The 19,368-nt window shown below is 41.2% G+C and overlaps 1 protein-coding gene across 1 annotated transcript in view; it reads left to right on the top strand.

Moving 5' to 3' along the window:
* lrrc47 (leucine rich repeat containing 47) overlaps positions 1-19,368 on the top strand; it is a 44,620-nt gene that overhangs the window by 11,342 nt on the left and 13,910 nt on the right. Inside the window, exons 3-4 of the mRNA XM_060852227.1 lie at positions 913-1,029; positions 16,542-16,657. Coding sequence (XP_060708210.1) covers positions 913-1,029; positions 16,542-16,657 — 233 coding nt within the window. The remainder of the gene's footprint in view (positions 1-912; positions 1,030-16,541; positions 16,658-19,368) is intronic.

Genomic DNA, 19,368 nt, shown 5'->3' with positions numbered 1-19,368 from the left:
AAGGTTAATTCATCAGAACACTTGTGTATCCATAACAGGAAGTGCCAATGTTCATATCAGTATCTCAAGTGAGGGAACGGGTCCAAGTACACAGTTTCCTCAAACTTTGTATTAGAGAGGAAAATATTTCTGTATGCTGTTATGGACCAGACCAATCTCCCTCAAAACATATTGAGAAAATAGTCTCAACTTCAACTTTTTCTTATTTTAAAGGTAAATATAAGGTGTTACATTCCAGATGCAATTCGATTAGTCAAACTACTTGACTTTATGAAAAACACACTATTTTTACACCACAGTTAAAATACAGACAAAATAAAAATAAAAGAATTGGTTTAACGGTAACTATTGAAATGCTTAACAAGATAATGTATAAATGTTAGCCGTTCCAATATAGGAATCTCCCGTAAACACACGCTTGACAAAGGCAAATGCAGTTACTGATTGTCTCACAGCAATTCTAGCAGCAGGAAGAGAACCCTAGCTTCTAGCTATAACAGAGAGAGGAATAAAAGCTTCCACGTCGAGCTTCAAGACTCCAGCAATTGCTGAAAGCCAGAACTAGAAATCCAGATTCTGTGGGAGCTTGACCCCACCCATTCAGGCTGCTTCTATTGTTCCAACTTAAAAAGAAAATTGAGGTGTCATGAGCTGCTTACTTTATTGGCTTTGAGCAGATTGTTTTTCACTTCATAAAAAAGAAACCAGGACAAAGTACACCTCTTAAAGCCATAGTATCATCACAGTGATCAGAACATGATGTAATTTCATCTTTGATTTTCTTTTAAATAATCTTAAACTTGTGGGAGAAATGATTGATCTGCTCCTCCCTCTTTCCCTTCCAGCCTGCGTGATTGTAACAAACCTCAGCTACTTGGTTAACAGGAATTATGCTTTATTCTCTTTCTTTAGACAAAGTTACATGATGATGACTGTCAGAAGAGGACATTGGCAACTATTGCAACACATGATTTACATTTGGTGAAGGGACCATTGCTGTATGATGCCAGACCATCCCAATCTTTAAAGGTAAAATGCACACACATGTAAATATTACAAGTTAGTTAGTGCTCTCTGGCAGAAATAATTAAAAATAGGCCTTGCATATAGAAATAAGATTAGTCGTATCAAAAATAAACATTGCTGAAAAGAGAATTAAATTAGTTTTGTCTTGCACTTGTCGGATTAGGTGTGTGAAACTAAACATAGAGAGGAACAGCAACTTACTGTGCACAAGAAGAGGGTGCTATGATCGCTAGTATTGTGGTTGGCTTGGAGATGCAACAGGAACTGTTAATGGTCAATTATAGTTAGCTGATCAAACGCAGACCAGGCAGGTAGACTCTGATTGGTCAGTGTCTTGCCATGGAGAATAAAGCAGGGATTGATAGTCTCCAATACCCTTTCCTCAAGGAAAAAAGTTCAATTCCTTTTACCAATAAATAATGTGATCTTGTGTGTTAATATATGTAGCTGGTAGCATGTGCAAGTGAATCACACTTAGAGCCCAACTGATCTTAAATTGGGTCATACTGCATCCAGATGAACAATCATCTAGACTCGAAGTGTTAGCTTGCTCTCTCTCCGTGGATACTCTCTGACCTACTGTGATTACCAGCATTTTTTTGTTTCCAGTACAAATTCCAGCATCTGCAATAATTTGCTCCTAATCTTAAATTGTTTTTTGGTGTATTTCCTGGCACATTCAGGATTATTTAGTAAATTTTATCCAGTAACAGAATCACGTCTAATGCTGGAGACCGTGTCCTGAGGTTTGTAAGCATGGACTGGTGGAGCTTGGTTGACATGCTGCCCATTGTGGATAGTCAAAGGGATGTGCTGTCTGATATGGTCTATCGATTTATGGGACTTACAGTCTACTACCTGGCAACACAGTGACACTGAAACTCCGAGACCACATTTACTGGTGGTAAACACAATATCTTTCGTGCTTACACACCTTTAATAAAATCTTGTAAAATATCCATTCACATTATGGTTTCAGATTGTTAGTGAGGGACTGTATATTATAGTTTTCCAATGGAAATTTCTGAATACCTGAATATGATTGAGGTAACCTAATTAAACAGTGTATGAAGCTGTTTACCCTCATCCGATTTAATAAATCATATTGTAGCCATTCTGACTGTGCACGGATTCAAAGCAGGAATCTGTTTGGGCAAGACAACATTTCTCTCAATGGTTAACTATCTAGTTCTGCTTGAGTCCTGTTTATTTAAACATGTATTTATTTTATATTTAATTTATAAATATTATATAATTTTTAAAAAGTATTGCAATTTATTTGAAGTAGGTGAGTTATGTTTGCAAATTACAAATTAGACAAAACAGCTGAAACTCAGCAAACTAGTGCAAAGGAAAAGAGCTGGATGAACTGAAACAGAATGCTGTTTATTTAGGGAGAAGTACAGTTATTCTGAGAACTCACGTCCAGTAGGATTGCACCATTCGCATCCAACGCAAAAGGGCAGCAATGCTAACAGGGAGGTAACTGATTATGGATACTATCATCAGATTTCTGTCTATCATGAGTTTTATTTATACATAGATATCAAGATTTGGAAAAACAGTTTAAAACCTCCACATCAGCTTTGTAATAGTCACAGCCTGTGAAGAATACAAGGAGATAGAAGTTATTGTTGCAATTATACAAAACCTTGGTTAGATTCTACTCGGAGCACTGTGGGCAGATCTGCACACCTCACAGTAGGAAGGATATACTGGCCCTGGTGGGATTACAATGTAGATTCACAAAAATAATACCTAGACTCCGGGGTTAAGTAACAAGGAGAAACTATACAAATAAGGCCTGTTTTCTCTAGAATTTAGAAGATTACGGGTGACCTGATCGAAGTTTTCAACATATTAACAGGAAAACACCGGATAGATTAAAGATAAACAATTTCCACTGGTTGGGGATTCTAGAACTAATGGGCAGAGTCTGAGAATTGTGGCCAGACCATTCAGGAGAGATGTTAGGAAGCACTTACCCATAAAAAGAGTGGGAGATATTGGGAACTCTCTTCCCCAAACAGCAGTGCATGCTGAATCAGTTATTTTATATCTGAGATTGATGGATTTTTGTTATCCAAAGTTATTAAAAGATATGGGCCAAAAACAGGTATATGAAGTTAGGTCATATAGCCATGATTTTATTGAATGATGGAGTAAGCCTGTGGAACTGAATGGCCCTCTCCTCTTCTTATGTTCTTATGAATCCTCGTTTGCCAGACTCTCAGATTTCCCATTTTCCTCGTCAAATTTCCTTCTGTTTTGCCACACAGCAGTTTGAACCAACCAGTGAAGAGAAGAAATCCAGATGTATGATTGGCATTCAAAGTTTGGGAGAAGATTTGTAGCTCGGGTGCTCGTTGTTGTGGTTCTGTTCGCTGAGCTGGGAGTTTTTGTTGCAAACATTTTGTCCCCTTTCTAGGTGACATCCTCAGTGCTTGGGAGCCTCTTGTGAAGCGCTTCTGTCATGTTTCCTTCGGCATTTATAGTGGCTTGTCTCTGCTGCTTCCAGTTGTCAGTTGTTGTCCGCTGCAGTGGCCGGTATATTGGGTCCTGGACGATGTGTTTGTTGATAAAATCAGTGGATGAGTGCCATGCCTCTAGGAATTCCCTGGCTGTTCTCTGCTTGGCTTGTCCTATAATAATAGTGTTGTCCCAGTCGAATTCATGTTGTTTGTCATCTGTGTGTGTGGCTACTAAGGATAGCTGGTCGTGTCGTTTCGTGGCCAGTTGGTGTTCGTGGATGGGGTTGTTAGCTGTCTTCCTGTTTGTCCTGTGTAGTGTTTTGTGCAGTCCTTGCATGGGATTTTGTACACTACATTGGTTTTGCTCATGCTGGGTATCGGGTCCTTCGTTCTGGTGAGTTGTTGTCTGAGAGTGGCTGTTGGTTTGTGTGCTGTTATGCGTCCTAGTGGTCGCAGCAGTCTGGCTGTCAGTTCGGAAATGCTCCTGATGTATGGTAGTGTGGCTAGTCCTTTGGGTTGCGGCATGTCCTCATTCTGTTGTCTTTCCCTTAGGCACCTGTTGATGAAATTGCGCGGGTATCCGTTTTTGGTGAATACCTTGTATAGGTGTTCTTCTTCCTCTTTTTGCAGTTCTGGTGTACTGCAGTGTGTTGTGGCCCTTTTGAATAGTGTCCTGATGCAACTTCATTTGTGTGTGTTGGGGTGGTTGCTTTCATAGTTCAGGACTTGGTCTGTGTATGTGGCTTTCCTGTATACCTTTGTGCTGAATTCTCCGTTTGGTGTTCTCTGTACCATCACGTCTAGGAATGGGAGCTGGTTGTCCTTTTCTTCCTCTCTCGTGAATCGGATTCCTGTGAATGTGGCATTGATGATCCGGTGTGTGTTCTCTATTTCTGTGTTTTTAATGATTACAAGGTGTCATCCACATATCTGTCTCAGAGTTTGGGTTGTATTTGCGGTAAGACTGTTTGTTCTAACCTTTGCATTACTGCTTCTGCTATGAGTCCAGAGATGGGTGAGCCCATGGGTGTTCTGTTGATTTGTTCGTATATCTGGTTGTTGAATGTGCGGTGTGTTGTGAGGCACAGGTCCAGTAGTTTAAGTATGCCGTCTTTGTTAATAGGTTCAACGTCCTGTTGTCTGTTCTGTATGTCCAGCAGGTTGGATATTGTTTCTCTGGCTAGGGTTTTGTCGATAGAGGCGAACAGTGCTGTTACATCGAATGAGACCATGGTTTCTTCCTTGTCTATGTGTATATTTCTGATGATGTCCAAGAATTCTTGTGTTGACTGTATAGATTGTCTGGATCCGCTGATCAGGTGTTTCAGTTTCTGCTGTAGTTCTTTAGCCAGTTTGTGTGATGGTGTCCCTGGTAGTGATACTATGGGTCTGAGTGGGATGTCTGGTTTGTGCACTTTAGGTAGTCCATAGAATCTGGGGGTGTTGTTGCTTTCAGGTTCCATTCTTTGTAGGTCAGACCTGGTTATCTGTCTGTTTTTTTGTAGATTCCTCAGTGTGTTGTTTATCCTATTGGTAAGCTGTGGGGTGGGGTCAAACTCCGTCTTTTGGTAGGTGTTGGTATCTGCAAGTAGTTGTTGTGCCTTTTGGATGTAGTCTGCTTTGTCCAGTATGACCGTCATTCTGCCTTTGTCTGCTGGTAGTATGACTATGTTCTTATCGTTATGATTTTACTGCTTCTTTCTCCTTGGTGTTGAGGTTGTGTGTTTGTCTTTTCCTTGTTATCAGAAGTACGATACTTTGTCTCACTGTTTGTTGTGTCTCTTCTGTCAATCCATTGTTCCTGAGTGTGCATTCTAGTGCTGCTAGGAAGTCTGCTGTCTTAGCGTCCCTGTTGTTGTAGTTGAGTCCCTTGGCCAGTACTGTTCTTTCCGTGTCTGTGGGAGAGGTTTTTAACCCATGATTGGCATGCGTTCATTTGTCTATAATGTACATTTAGTGAGACAGCTTAGAAGGACTGAGAGCAGCTCCTGACACCAATGAAATGCAGAAATTTAGAGGCTTTGTGAATTCAATGTCAAGTAAGTATCTCTCAGTCCTTGCTGTAATCATCTATTAAAACTTGAATTTGGAACACTAAATTATTCCTTCATTTGCCAAGTCAGCTTCCATGTTTTTCTGGGTTTTCAATTGAATTATTTATTCTGGAATGTTCAATGCTTTATCTATTAGGCAGATTTAATAATATGTCAATCATTTTAGGGCATCATGGTGGCACAGTTGTCTTACAGCGCCAGGAACCCAGGTTCGATTCCAGCCTCGGGCGACTGTCTGTGTGGAGTTTATAGATTCTCCCCATATCTGCATGGGTTTCCTCCCACAATACAAAGATATGCAGGTTAGGTGAATAGGCAGTGTTAAATTGCCCGTAATATTCAGGGATGTGTGTGTTAGGTCCATTGGTCAGGGGATAATGTAGAATAATAGGATACGTGAATGGGTCTGGGTGGGTCACTCTAAGGAGGCTCGGTGTGGATCTGTTGAACCGAAGAGCCTGTTTCCACACTCCAGGGCTTCTAAATTCTTCTATATAAAGTTACCAGAACAGAAGTTCTACATCATCTCTGAAATTGTGCCATGGATGATTAGCTGGTACATCATATCTTGTGAGTTGTCATAATTGACAGACATGATTTAACACATTTATCTAGCGTTCCTTTGTCTGCTGTTTTAAGAACATTAGAAGTAGGAACAGAAACATACCAGTCAACCCCCTCAAGTCTGCTGTGCTATTCTATCAGATCACTAGTTAATCTGACCAGGCTTCAGCTCCTCTTTTGGACTCACATTTTATAATCCTCAACTCCTTGATTTTCCAAAAATCTACCAGTTCCTCAAATGCTTTCGGTGATCTATCCTCAGAACTCTCTGGGGCAGAGAATTCCAGACATTCAGTGCCCTCTGGGAGAAGAGAATACTTTGCATCTCAGTTTTAAATGAGTGTCCCTTTATTCTATGACAGTGTCCTTTAGTTCACATTCCCCGATCAGTGGGAACATAATCTCAACAGCTACCCTGTGAAACCCAATTCCCTCTCCTCAGAATCCGGTATGTTTCAACCAGCTCACCCCTCAGTCTACAAAATTCTAATGAGTAAAGATCTAACTTGTTTAGCTGTTCTTGGATAAATCAACCCCTTCACACCAGGAGATTAGCCGAGTGAATCTCTTTTAAAATACCTACAATGACAATATATCCTTTCTTAGCAAAGGATTCTACAAAATAAACTAACATAACATTTAATTATCTATCACTTTCAGCTTTTTATTTAGAGCCTCGCCACAGTATGGGATAAGAAAGAATAAACTTAAATCATTGGGAGAGCATTGACAATTGGCTGTGAAGTAATTAATTATCGAAGGTTCTTACCGAAACAGATGTCCCCAAGCATGTTGGAAGTAAAATGTTTCCTTTCTATCCAGACTCAGTCACCTAGAGCTAACAAGAAAGGCATTTTGTAAATTATAAATGAGATTGGTCCCACTACTTTAGTTCTGTCGACATGGAAAGTTTTAGCATGAGATTGCCAGATTAAGTGGCTTGATCATGTTCACTTATTTTGCTAGTTAGGTGCTGCTTCAGTATTTAACCTTATTTATTCGATTCATTTACACTGCAATAACATTGACATGGTTGTAAATTTGTGAGTTCACTTTTCATATGGCAAGATTGCAGGTATAGCAGGCAATGGAATTTTGTTGTTTATTGTTACACAGATGGAATATAAAGGAAATATTGTTGCAGTTGTACAAGGTGAGACTGCATCTGCAATACTATGCTGAAAAAGTGTTGCTGGAAAAGCGCAGCAGGTCAGGCAGCATCCAAGAAGTAGGAGAATCGACGTTTCGGGCATGAGCCCTTCCTCAGGAATCCTCTGCAATACTATGTACAATTTTGGTCCATTATTTGAGAGAGGAAGTAATTGCATTGGGAGGCAGTTCAGCAAAGGTTCACTAGATTCATTTCAGAGATGAAAGGTTTGTTTTATGAGGGAAGAATGAGCTGTTTAGGCCTATACTCACCAGACTTCAGAAGAGTGAGAGAAGTTTTAATTGAGGTATATACGATGCTAAAAGGGATTGACAAAGTGGGCATAAAATGATATTTCTTCGTGTGAGGTAATCTAGAATGAAAGGTCATAAGAACAGGAGTTCATTCGGCCCCTCGAGGCCACTCCACCATTCAGTGAGCCAGCCCACGTCCCACAAGTTAATTAAAAAAGTCACAGTTGCCCGATCCCTGCGGAACCCCATTGGTTACAAGTTACCAACCTGAAAGAGAACCCCTCATCACCACTTGTTGATTCTTACCCTCTAGCCAAGCCTCATGCAATAAATGCAGAGGGACAAAAATTATTGGGGATATGCAGGAATGTAGAGTTGAAGTTCACATCAGACCAGCCATGATTTGCTTTAATGGTGGATCAAGCCGGAAAGGCCCAAGGGCCTAGCTTGTTACTTGTTCAGCTGTTCATAATTCTGTGTGCGTGTATACACAAGGGATTAATATTTCAGCAAATAGAACAAGTTATTGATCGGCAATATATTGCAGGTAATGAGGCTCTTTAGTGTTAATGAAGGAGGTTTGGTTCATTGTGAGGTTCAGTAATGGCTGAAACTACATGAGATATAGGTATAGGGTGATTTTGCCCACAGTGAATGGGTGCTTGTTGCACAGGTTAGGAAGGAGATTGGTTGCTGTGGGGTTGAGCGAGGAGAACTCCCTATCTTGACTGAGGGTCATACTGCCACTGCTGTGCTGATTGGTATCAACTAGTTTATCAGAAACCAACAATTGTACTTCGAAATATTCTTGAATCATATAGGTAAGTTCCACAAATACTTTTATCTCCTAGGTAATTCAGAGAACCTAGACTTGTATTTAAAACAATATTGATTGTGTAATGTTATCAAGTCAAGACTGAGTGATAAATAAAATCAATCTTTCCAACACAAATGGATTCCAGCACTTGTTGCATGATAGACTGTCTTAATGAGTTTGATTTATGTTTTTATTGACATCACTAAGCTTTAAGCGGCTGCTGCCAGGTAACTTAAGTTTTTGTTATGCATGATAATATTCCTGCCAGATTAGTTCTTGGAATATTTTAATTGCTTAAAGTGTCTCACCTGAGTGAAGGTTAATATAATAATGCATGAAGTATGGACAGGTTTCTGTTGTGTTCCAGAGTTGGAGGAATTTGGACATCATGGGATATTTACAGTTTGTGGTTAAACACTTCAAGTAAATGCGCAAAGAAAATTCCAGATAAAGATTGAAAAGGACATTAAGACAAAGATCAAAGCAATAAATTGCAAGGATACATGTTTTAACAGGACAGATTGGAATTAGTGAAATCACATTAAAAGAAGGTAAACAAGAGAAAGCAGTGGCCTATTACATTTCTATGCAAATAAATTAGAAGTGAGTTTTTCACAAAAGCACTGGCAAGCCGCTGATTTGGGTGGTGAGTGATTATCACATCCTGGGGGTTATCACACTATCACATCCTGGGGGTTACCATTGACCAGAAACTCAACTGGATCTGTCACATAAATCAGTGGCTATGACAGCAGGTTAGAGGCTCAGAATACTGCAGTGAGTAACTCAGCTCCTGAATTCCCATCGACAAGGCACAAGTCAAAGTGTGATATAATACTCCCCACTTGCATACTCCCCACTTGCATGGATGAAGGCAGCTCCAATAACACTCAAGAAATTTGATACCGCCCAGGACAAAGCAACCCACTTAATTGGCATCACATTGACAAGCATCCACTCCCTCCATCAACAACACTCAGTAGCAGCACTGTGTACCATCTACAAGATACTATGCAAAAATTCACCAAACTTCCTCAGACTGCACCTTCCTAACCCACGATGACTTCCATATAGAATGACAAGGGCAGCAGTTACATGGGAACACACCACCTGCAAGTTCCCCTCCAAGCCACTCCCCATCCTGACTTCGAAAAAAATCACTGTTCCTTTAAAGTCGCTAGCTCAAAATCCTGGAATACCCATTCCCTAAGGGTATTGTGGATCAACCTATCTAATTCTGAATTTTTATTTCTTTATATTTTTATAATTTATTCCAATGATTTTGTACTTTTACACCTAAGATGATGCGAGGTTCATTAATGCTTGACTTTTTATTTAGTCATAGTCATAGGTCTGTTTCTGTGCTGTACATCTCTATCACCAACCCGTCCATGCCGACCAGATATCCCAACCCAATCTAGTCCCACCTGCCAGCACCCGGCCCATATCCCTCCAAACCCTTCCTATTCATATACCCATCCAAATGCCTCTTAAATGTTGCAATTGTATCAGCCTCCACCACTTCCTCTGGCAGCTCATTCCATACACATACCACCCTCTGCATGAAAAAGTTGCCCCTTAGGTCTCTTTTATATCTTTCCACTCTCACCCTAAACCTATGCCCTCTAGTTCTGGACTCCCCGACCCCAGAGAAAAGACTTTGTCTATTTATCCTATCCATGCCTGTCATGAATTTGTAAACCTCTTTAAGGTCACCCCTCAGCCTCTGACGCTCTAGGGAAAACAGCCCCAGCTGTTCAGCCTCTCCCTGTAGCTCAGATCCTCCAACCCTGGCAACATCCTTGTAAATCTTTTCTGAACCCTTTCAAGTTTCACAACATCTTTCCGACAGGAAGGAGACCAGAATTGCACACAATATTCCAACAGTGGCCTAACCAAAGTCCTGTACAGCCGCAACATGACCTCCCAACTCCTGTACTCAATACTCTGACCAATAAAGGAAAGCGTACCATATGCCTTCTTCACTATCCTATCTACCTGCGACACCACTTTCAAGGAGCTATGAACCTGCACTCCAAGGTCTCTCTGTTCAGGAACACTCCTTAGGTCCTTATCATGAAGTGTATAAGTCCTGCTAAGATTTGCTTTCCCAAAATGCAGCACCTCGCATTTATCTGAATTAAACTTCATCTGCCACTTCTCAGCCCATTGGCCCATCTGATCAAGATCCTGTTGAAATCTGAGGTAACTTTCTCCGCTGTCCACTACACCTCCAATTTTTGTGTCATCTGCAAACTTATTAACTATACCTCTTATGCTCGCATCCAAATCATTTATGTAAATGATAAAAAGTATTGGGCCCAGCACTGATCCTTGTGGCACTCCACTGGTCACAGACCTCCAGTCTGAAAAACAACCGTCCACCACCACCCTCTGTCTTCTACCTTTGAGCCAGTTCTATATCCAAATGGCTAGTTCTCCCTGTATTCCATGAGATCTAATCTTGCTAATCAGTTTCCCATGGGGAACCTTGTCGAACGCCTTACTGAAGTCCATATAGATCACATCTACTGCTCTGCCCTCATCAATCTTCTTTGTTACTTCTTCCAAAAACTCAATCAAGTTTGTGAGACATGATTTCCCACGCACAAAACCATGTTGAGTATCCCGAATCAGTCCTTGCCTTTCCAAACACATGTACATCCTGTCCCTCAGGATTCCCTTCAACAACTTGCCCACCACCAAGGTCAGGCTCACTGGTCTATAGTTCCCTGGCTTGTCTTTACTGCCCTTCTTAAACAGAGGCACCACGTTTGCCAACCTTCAGTCTTCCGGCACCTCAACTGTGACTATTGATGATACAAATATCTCAGCAAGAGGCCCAGCAATCACTTCTCTAGCTTCCCACAGAGTTCTCGGATACACCTGATCAGGTCCTGGGGATTTATCCACTTTTGTGTGTTTCAAGACATCCGGCACTTCCTCCTCTGTAATCTGGACATTTTGCAAGATGTCACCATTTATTTTCCTACAGTCTATATCTTCCATATCCTTCTCCACAGTAAATACTGATGCAAAATATTCATTTAGTATCTCCCCCATTTTTTGTGGCTCCACAAAAAGGCTGCCTTGCTGATCTTTGAGGGGCCCTATTCTCTCCCTAGTTACCCTTTTGTCCTTAATATATTTGTAAAACCCCTTTGGAGTTACCTTAATTCTATTTGCCGAAGCTATCTCGTCCCCGTTTTGCCCTCCTGATTTCCCCCTTAAGTATACTCCTACTTTCTTGATACTCTTCTAAGGATTCACTCGATCTATCCTGTCTATACCTGACATATGCTTCCTTCTTTTTCTAAACCAAACCCTCAATTTCTTTAGTCATCCAGCATTCCCTATACCTACCAGCCTTCCCTTTCACCCTGACAGGAATATACTTTCTCTGGATTTTTGTTGTCTCATTTCTGAAGGCTTCCCATTTTCCAGCCGTCCCTTTACCTGTGAACATCTGCCTCCAATCAGCTTTTGAAAGTTGAGGGATTCATAGAGTCATAGAGATGTACAGCATGGAAACAGACCCTTCGGTCCAACCTGTCCATGCCGACCAGATATCCAACCCAATCTAGTCCCACCTGCCAGCACCCGGCTCGTATCCCTCCAAACTCTTCCGATTCATATACCCATCCAAATGCCTCCTAAATGTTGCAATTGTACCAGCCTCCACCACTTCCTCTGGCAACTCATTCCATACATGTACCATTCTCTGTGTGAAAAAGTTGCCCCTTAGGTCTCAAGTTCTTGCCTAATAACGTATAAATTGGCCTTTCTCCAATTTAGAACTTCAACTCTTAGATCTGGTCTATCCTTTTTCATCACTATTTTAAAACAAATAGAATTATGGTCACTGGCCCCAAAGTGCTCCCCCACTGACCCCTCAGTCACCTGCCCTGCCTTATTTCCCACAAGTAGGTCAAGTTTTGCATCTTCTCTAGGAGGTACATCCACATACTGAATCAGAAAATTGTCTTGTACACACAACAAATTCCTCTTCATCTAAACCTTTCACACTATGGCAGTCCCAGTCAATGTTTGGAAAGTTAAAATCCCCTACCATAACTACCCTATTATTCTTACAGCTGAGATAGCTGAAATCTCCTTACAAGTTTGTTTCTCAATTTCCCTCTGACTTTGGGGTCTATAATACAATCCCAATAATGTGATCATCCCTTTCTTATTTCTCAGTTCCACCCAGATAACTTCCCTGGATGTATTTCCGGGAATATCATCCCTCAGCACAGCTGTAATGCTATCCCTTATCAAAATGCCACTCCTCCCTCCTCTCTTGCCTCCCTTTCTATCCTTCCTGCAGCATTTGTATCCTGGAACATTAAGCTGCCAGTCCTGCCCATCCCTGAGCCAAGTTTCCGTAATTGCTATGATATCCCAGTCCCATGTTCCTAATCATGCCCTGAGTTTATCTGCCTTCCCTGTTAGGCTCCTTGCATTGAAATAAATGTAGTTTAATTTATTAGTCCTAACTTGTCCCTGCCTCCCTGACAGTTTGACTCACTTCTGTTCACAGCTGTACCCATCTCAGACCCATCTCTTTCCTCACTATCTCCCTGGGTCCCAACCCCCCCTCCCCCCACCCCCCACCTTACTAGTTTAAATCCTCCCAAGCAGTTCTAGCAAATTTCCCTGCCAGTATATTCGTCCCCTTCCAATTTAGGTGCAATCCGTCCTTCTTGTACAGGTGACTTCTACCCAAAAGAGATTCCAATGATCCAAAAATGTGAATGCTTCTCCCATACACCAGCTCCTCAGCCATGCATTCATCTGCTCTATCCTCTTATTCCTGCCCTCACTAGCTCGTAGCATTGGGAGTAATCCAGATATTACGATCCTTGAGGACCTCCTTTTTACATTTCTGCCTAACTCTCTAATCTCCCTTCAGAATCTCAACCTTTTCCATTCCAATGTGGACAATGACCTCCTACTGGCCCCTCTCCCCCTTTGCACCCTCTCTGAGACTTGATCCTGGCACCAGGGAAACAACATACCATTTTGCTTTTTCTCTGCTGGCCACAGAAACGAATGTCTGTACCTGGGGACTACAGAATCCCCTAACACAATTGATCTCTTGGAAGCCGACGTACCCTTCGTTGCATTGGAGCCAGTCTCAGTACCAGAAACTTGGCTGTTCTTGCTGCGTTTCCCTGAGAATCCATCACCCTCTAAATTTTCCAAAACAGCATACCTGTTTGAAATGGGTATATCCACAAAGGACTCCTGCTCTAGCTGCCTACCTCTCTTACCCTTCCTGGAGTTAACCCATCTATGTGACTGTATCTGAGACTTTCCCCCCTTTCTATAACTGCCATCCATCACATACTGTTGCTGTTGCAAATTCCTCATCGCTTCTATCTGTCTCTCCAACCGATCCACTTGATCTGATAAGATTAACATCCAACAGCATTTATGGCAGATATAATCCACAGTAACCCTTAAAGTCTCTTTTTAAATCCCAAATCTGACAAGAAGCACATCTCACTGCAAAGGCCATTTTTGCTCTTTCACAATCTACAGTCCCAGAAAATAACACCGTCTTATTCCTCTACAAACACTGCCCCAGGTTAAATTAATAGCTATGGCTTATATTTTAAATTTAATCAAGAGACTTATGTCCAAAAACATAATCAAGAAAGACTCCACTATACTCACTACTGCAGCCTATCTCTTGGACAGACTTAAAACAGCAATTAATTTATCTGATTCTGTGCTGTGAAATTCGACCAACAGTTCCTCCAAGATTAGTTGTGAATTTCACTGTTTGTTAATTTCTGTATTTTTCTAATATTTTCCTTAGGATTTGTATTTAAGAATCTGTACCCAGGTACCTTTGTACCTAAGATGACACCATAAGTGATAACTTGTAAACGTTTCACTGTACTCATGTGAGTGCATGTGACAATAATTCTAATTCTACAGCAGGTGTACTGCAGCAGTTCCAAAAGGCAGTGCACCATCACCTTCTCGAGGGCAATTCGGGATAGGCAATAAAATGCTGGCCCAGCCAGTAACGCCTGCATCACATGAGTGAAGAAAGTAAAAGTTCTGATCTCTGAGCCAGAAAGCCCCAGATTCATGACCCACTGTAAGACCATGTAGAAATTGGGGCAGGATGGTGGCTCAGTGGTTAGCACTGCTTCCTCGCAGCGTTAGGGATCTAGGTTCAATCCTAGCCTCCAGCATCTGTCTATGTGGAGTTTGCACACTCCCCCTGTGTCTGTGTGGATTTCCTCCCATGGCCCAAAGATGTGCGGATTAGGTGGATTGGCTATGCTGTAGTCCCCAGTGTCCAGGGATGTGTGGGTTAGGTGGATTAACCAAAAGAAATGAGGGTTACAGGGATAGGAAAACTGGTGGGTCTGGGTGGGATGTTCTTTGCAGGATTGACATGGATTTGATGGGCCAAATGGCCTGCTTCCACCCTGTAGAGATTCTATGAATGTCAAAACATTCACATGACTCAGGAGGTTATTAATTAGCTATAAAATCCTTGAAACACCCACACACACACCATTGTCCACTCCAGACTAGAGTGTGAAGATACACCAAACAAATAATCCAGAAGCTGTTTCTAAAAAAGCAAAGAGGATAACAGTCATGCACTGTCATCCAATTCTTGTAACCCTGGTTGGAAAGATAATGGAATTCTTACACAGAACTTAATGAAAACACATCCAAAAACTGAAAATGTAACACAATGGTGAGCATGGGTTTGAAAGGGAAGATCACACTTGAGCAGCTTTATTGACTTATTTGAAGAAGTGAAGGTGGAGAGGCAGAGAGATTTAAGAGGAAATTCCAGAGCTTGGAGCCTAAGCAACTGAAGGCACAGCCAGGAATAGTGCAACAATGGAAAGTGAAAAACAACGATCATCTCTGAGTGGAGAGTTTAGGGGCCTGTCCCGAGGATTTTAATTTATGTGTTTTTTTAAGGCTGTGTATTTTAGAAGGTTGAGCATGAATGCTGAGGAATGCAATCATTGCTATTCAGTGCTGCAACTTGTTAGGTAAAACAAGTTTTTGAGCTGGTTTCTTTAGAATGGGCTTGTCCTCTATTTAAAATAACCAGCTTTCACTCCATTTGCTGAAAATCTGATCCATTCCAAAAATGAAGTTCTTAAGAAGCAAATTGTAATTCTGTTTTTCTTAACTCATTGTGCCCTTTCCATGGAAGAGAGTAAAGCACAATTCATACTTGTACAAAGTGCATATAAGTGCAGGAATGATGTTCCTGACGAATGGAGAGACCAAAACTACAGTGTCAACAGTCTGAGGATAAGAAGGTTAGCTGTTTAGAACTGAGAATGGTGAGGGTGAGGGATCCTTTACCACAGAAAGCCATTGAGTCCAAAACATGTTTAGGGCTAAAATGATCAAAAGGTATGGGGAGTGAAGGTGGGATCCTGTCGAATTGTACAGCATTAGCCCAATAGCCTACAGCCTGCATTTTTCTATGTTTCTAAATAAACCAACTATGGGAAGGTTAAAGCAGGTAGAAAAATCAGCACTAACACATTTGTGTTTGGAAATTATCCTTTTGACCATTAGCTATGTGTTCAGTTGGGTGTGCAGGATTGTCTGTGAAGAGACATTGTGTAGATTGGGCCTGTACTTATTAGAAAAATGAGAGGAGACCTCAGTGAAATGTTCAAAACTCTTAAAAGACTTGACAAGTTACATGCAGAAAGGTTGTTTCCTCTTGTGGGAAAGACTAGGACCAGAGGGCACCATCTCAGAGTAAGGATTCGTACATGTAAGAGCTGAGGTGGAACTCCTTCACTCAGAGGGCAGTGAATCAGTGGGATTCTTTATCACAGAGTGCTATCTAGGGAGGGTCATTAAGTATATTCAAGACTCAGGTAAGATTTCTAATCAGGAAGGGAATCAAAGGTTATGGGAAAATGCAAGAAAGTGGAGTTGAGGATGATCAAATCAGTCATGATCTCATTGAATGGTGGAGCAGATTTAATGGATCAAATGGCCTACTCTGCTGCTATACCTTATTGTCCTGTTGCGTTCAGGTAATGTCACCAAAAATGAAGTGAAAGATTTCATCACGCCTGTGATCTTTCATTATGCTGAAGTGCCCAAGGCAGTACTCCATTCAGTTTTACCGCTAATCATGGTCCAGCTTTATGAAGACACTCAATAGCTGAGTAATTCTGTTTGTACTTTTAGATTACACCACTTGGAAGGAAAGAGATAAAGGCGGCAGACCTGGTACGGCGATTACAGATGGAAGCTGATGAGCAACGCAAACAGAAGAAGCGTCAGAATGTTTCTGGCCTTCATAAGTTAGTTGCACATTTTGTTAATTGTGATACAGGCTCTTTGTTCTTTTTACAGTTTACTAAAATACACCAATATTACATCACAGCTGCTAACGTTTCACTTGAGCTAATAACAGCAACTTCCTTGAGATGGATCTGAAGCACAGCAGGACTTTGGAAAGTAACACTGCTCAACTCTGCCGAACGAACTTTCCGTTTTTGCTTTTCTGAGGGCAGTAATTCCAGTTCAGCTCCCATCCCATAGGGTGCAATACACTATCAGGTCCTTCAGAGAAATAGGAGCCTATTGGAAACCATGTCTAATCCTAGAAGATATTCAAGTGTATAATCTTTCAGTGGTGGCTTGTTAGGGCTATTTAGGGACAGAAGCTCCCTCTTCCTGGAGGCTGAGGTCAGTTGTAGCACTTCAGTATGAAAGTTTATTCAGGACAAAATTGTTCTTGAATCTAGAAATTTCTTATTGTATATGACAAAATTAATGACTGGATAAGTAAATAATAATAAATAAATTAAAATGTTTGCCTTTATTTGGTGATGCATGGAATACATGAGCTGGAAGGTTATGGTGGAGCTATATAGGTTAGACCACAGTTGGAGTCCTGAGTGCAGTTCTAGTCGCCATGCTACAGGAAGGATGTGAAACAAAAACAGAAATTGCTGGAAAAGCTCAGCAGGTCAGGCAGCATCCGTGGAAAAAAACGAGAATTAACGTTTCAGGTTGAAATTGCTTTTCCAGTAATTTCTGGTTTTATTTCTGATTTACAGCATGCACAGTTCTTTTTTTGGTTTTTACATAGGAAGGATGTAATTGTACGAGAGAGGGTGCAGAGGAGACTCACTGGGATGTTGCCTGGTATGGAGCAGTTCAGTGACATAGAGAGAGCAGATAGGCTGGGGTTATTTTCATTGGAGCAGAGAACGCTGAGGGGAGGAACTGATTGAGTGGCTTAGATAGAATAAATGGGAATAAACTGTTCCCCTTAGTGGAGAGGTCATTTACCAGGGGGCATAGATTTAAAATTTAAAAGGGCAGAAGGTTTTGAGGAGAATTTCTTTCTCTCAGAGTATGGTGGGCATCTGGAAAGAATGGTAGAGGCAGAAACCATTACAACATTTTAAAAAATGTGATTTTTTTTTATATGAAGTGCCATATTATGCAAAGATATGGACCAAATGTGGAAAATGGGATTAGAGTAGATCGATGTTTTATGGCTGACATGGACATGATGGGCTCTTTCTGTGCTGTAATACTCTATGACTTTAAATACTTGAGGCTGCAAACTGTTTTCTAAATTACTTGAAATCGAGAATGCTAGTAGATTCACTTAGACAAATTAATTGCCATTTTCTGATGGTATTACCCAGGGTTAGGGCTTAGACACCAATATTCTGAACAATTAGACTGTCCCTTCAACATAATGAAAACACACGCATCTTCAATTTATAAGTGTTACAATATCATAATTAATGACATAAACATTCGTGTACAGGGTATCATTTCAAAGTCTTCAAGTGTACAAAATGTGGATGCAATGTGAATCATAAGGAAGTTAGCATAGAGCTTCAAAAGGACAGACGGGATATTGGAGTAGATGGACAAATAGTAGATGAAATTTAAAGTTGTGCCATGTGAAACGATTTATTTTGGCAGAAAGAGCATGGAAAACCAATTTAAAATAAAGGGTACAATTCTAAAATATGTAAGAGGAAAAATTGAGGTCTGCAGATGCTGGAGATCAGAGCTGAAAATGTGTTGCTGGAAAAGCGCAGCAGGTCAGGCAGCATCCACCTATCACATCTCCATCGTCCCTCCCCCAAGTCCCTCCTCCCTACCTTTTATCTTAGCCTGCTGGACACACTTTCCTCATTCCTGATGAAGGGCTTATGCCCGAAACGTCGAATTTCCTGTTCCTTGGATGCTGTCTGACCTGCTGCGCTTTTCCAGCAACACATTTTCAGCTAAAATATGTAAGAGCAAAGAGATCTGGGTGCATATATGTGAATAGATAATCAACAGGTTAATAAAGCATATGATATCCTGGATTTTATCAATGAGGTGTAGAGTACAAAATTACCCGGGTTGTGTTAAACTTAATGCAAAACACTGGTTTGGTCTGAACTGGAGTACTGTGTGTCATTTTGGTTAGGTAGTGTTCCAGACAGCTGTGAAAGCATTAGGGAGGGTGCAGAAAAGAGTTACGGAGATGGTTCCAGGGTTGAGGGCTTTCATTGCAAAGAAGGATTGGAGAAATTGCGAATATTCACCTTGAGGAGACAAGGTGAAAAGGAAATTTGAAAGAGATATTCAGAATCATGATGGGTCTGGACTGGGTAAATGAGAAAACACTAGGTAAATGTGAAAGGATCAAAAATCAAGGAACAGGTTTATGGTATTATGATGAAAAGCAACTGTAACGTGAAGACAAGCAGCAAGCGGTTAGGATCTGAAATGTGTTCCCTGAGAGTGAGAGTAGTGAAGACAAATTGAGTCATGGCTTTTGTAAAGGAATTGGATCAAATGTATAAAAGTGGATAAATCCCCAGGACCTGATCAGGTGTACCCGAGAACTCTGTGGGAAGATAGGGAAGTCATTCCTGGACCCTTAACTGAGATATTTGTATCACCGATAGTCACAGGTGAGGTGCCGGAAGACTGGAGGTTGGCTAACTTGGTGCTACTGTTTAAGAAAGTTGGTAAGGACAAGCCAGGGAAC

This window comes from Hemiscyllium ocellatum, chromosome 37, assembly GCF_020745735.1.
Source record: "Hemiscyllium ocellatum isolate sHemOce1 chromosome 37, sHemOce1.pat.X.cur, whole genome shotgun sequence".
Classification (NCBI taxonomy): Eukaryota; Metazoa; Chordata; class Chondrichthyes; order Orectolobiformes; family Hemiscylliidae; genus Hemiscyllium; species Hemiscyllium ocellatum.
The sequence above is the reverse complement of the archived record's forward strand: the minus strand, read 5'-3'. Positions and strand labels throughout refer to the sequence as shown.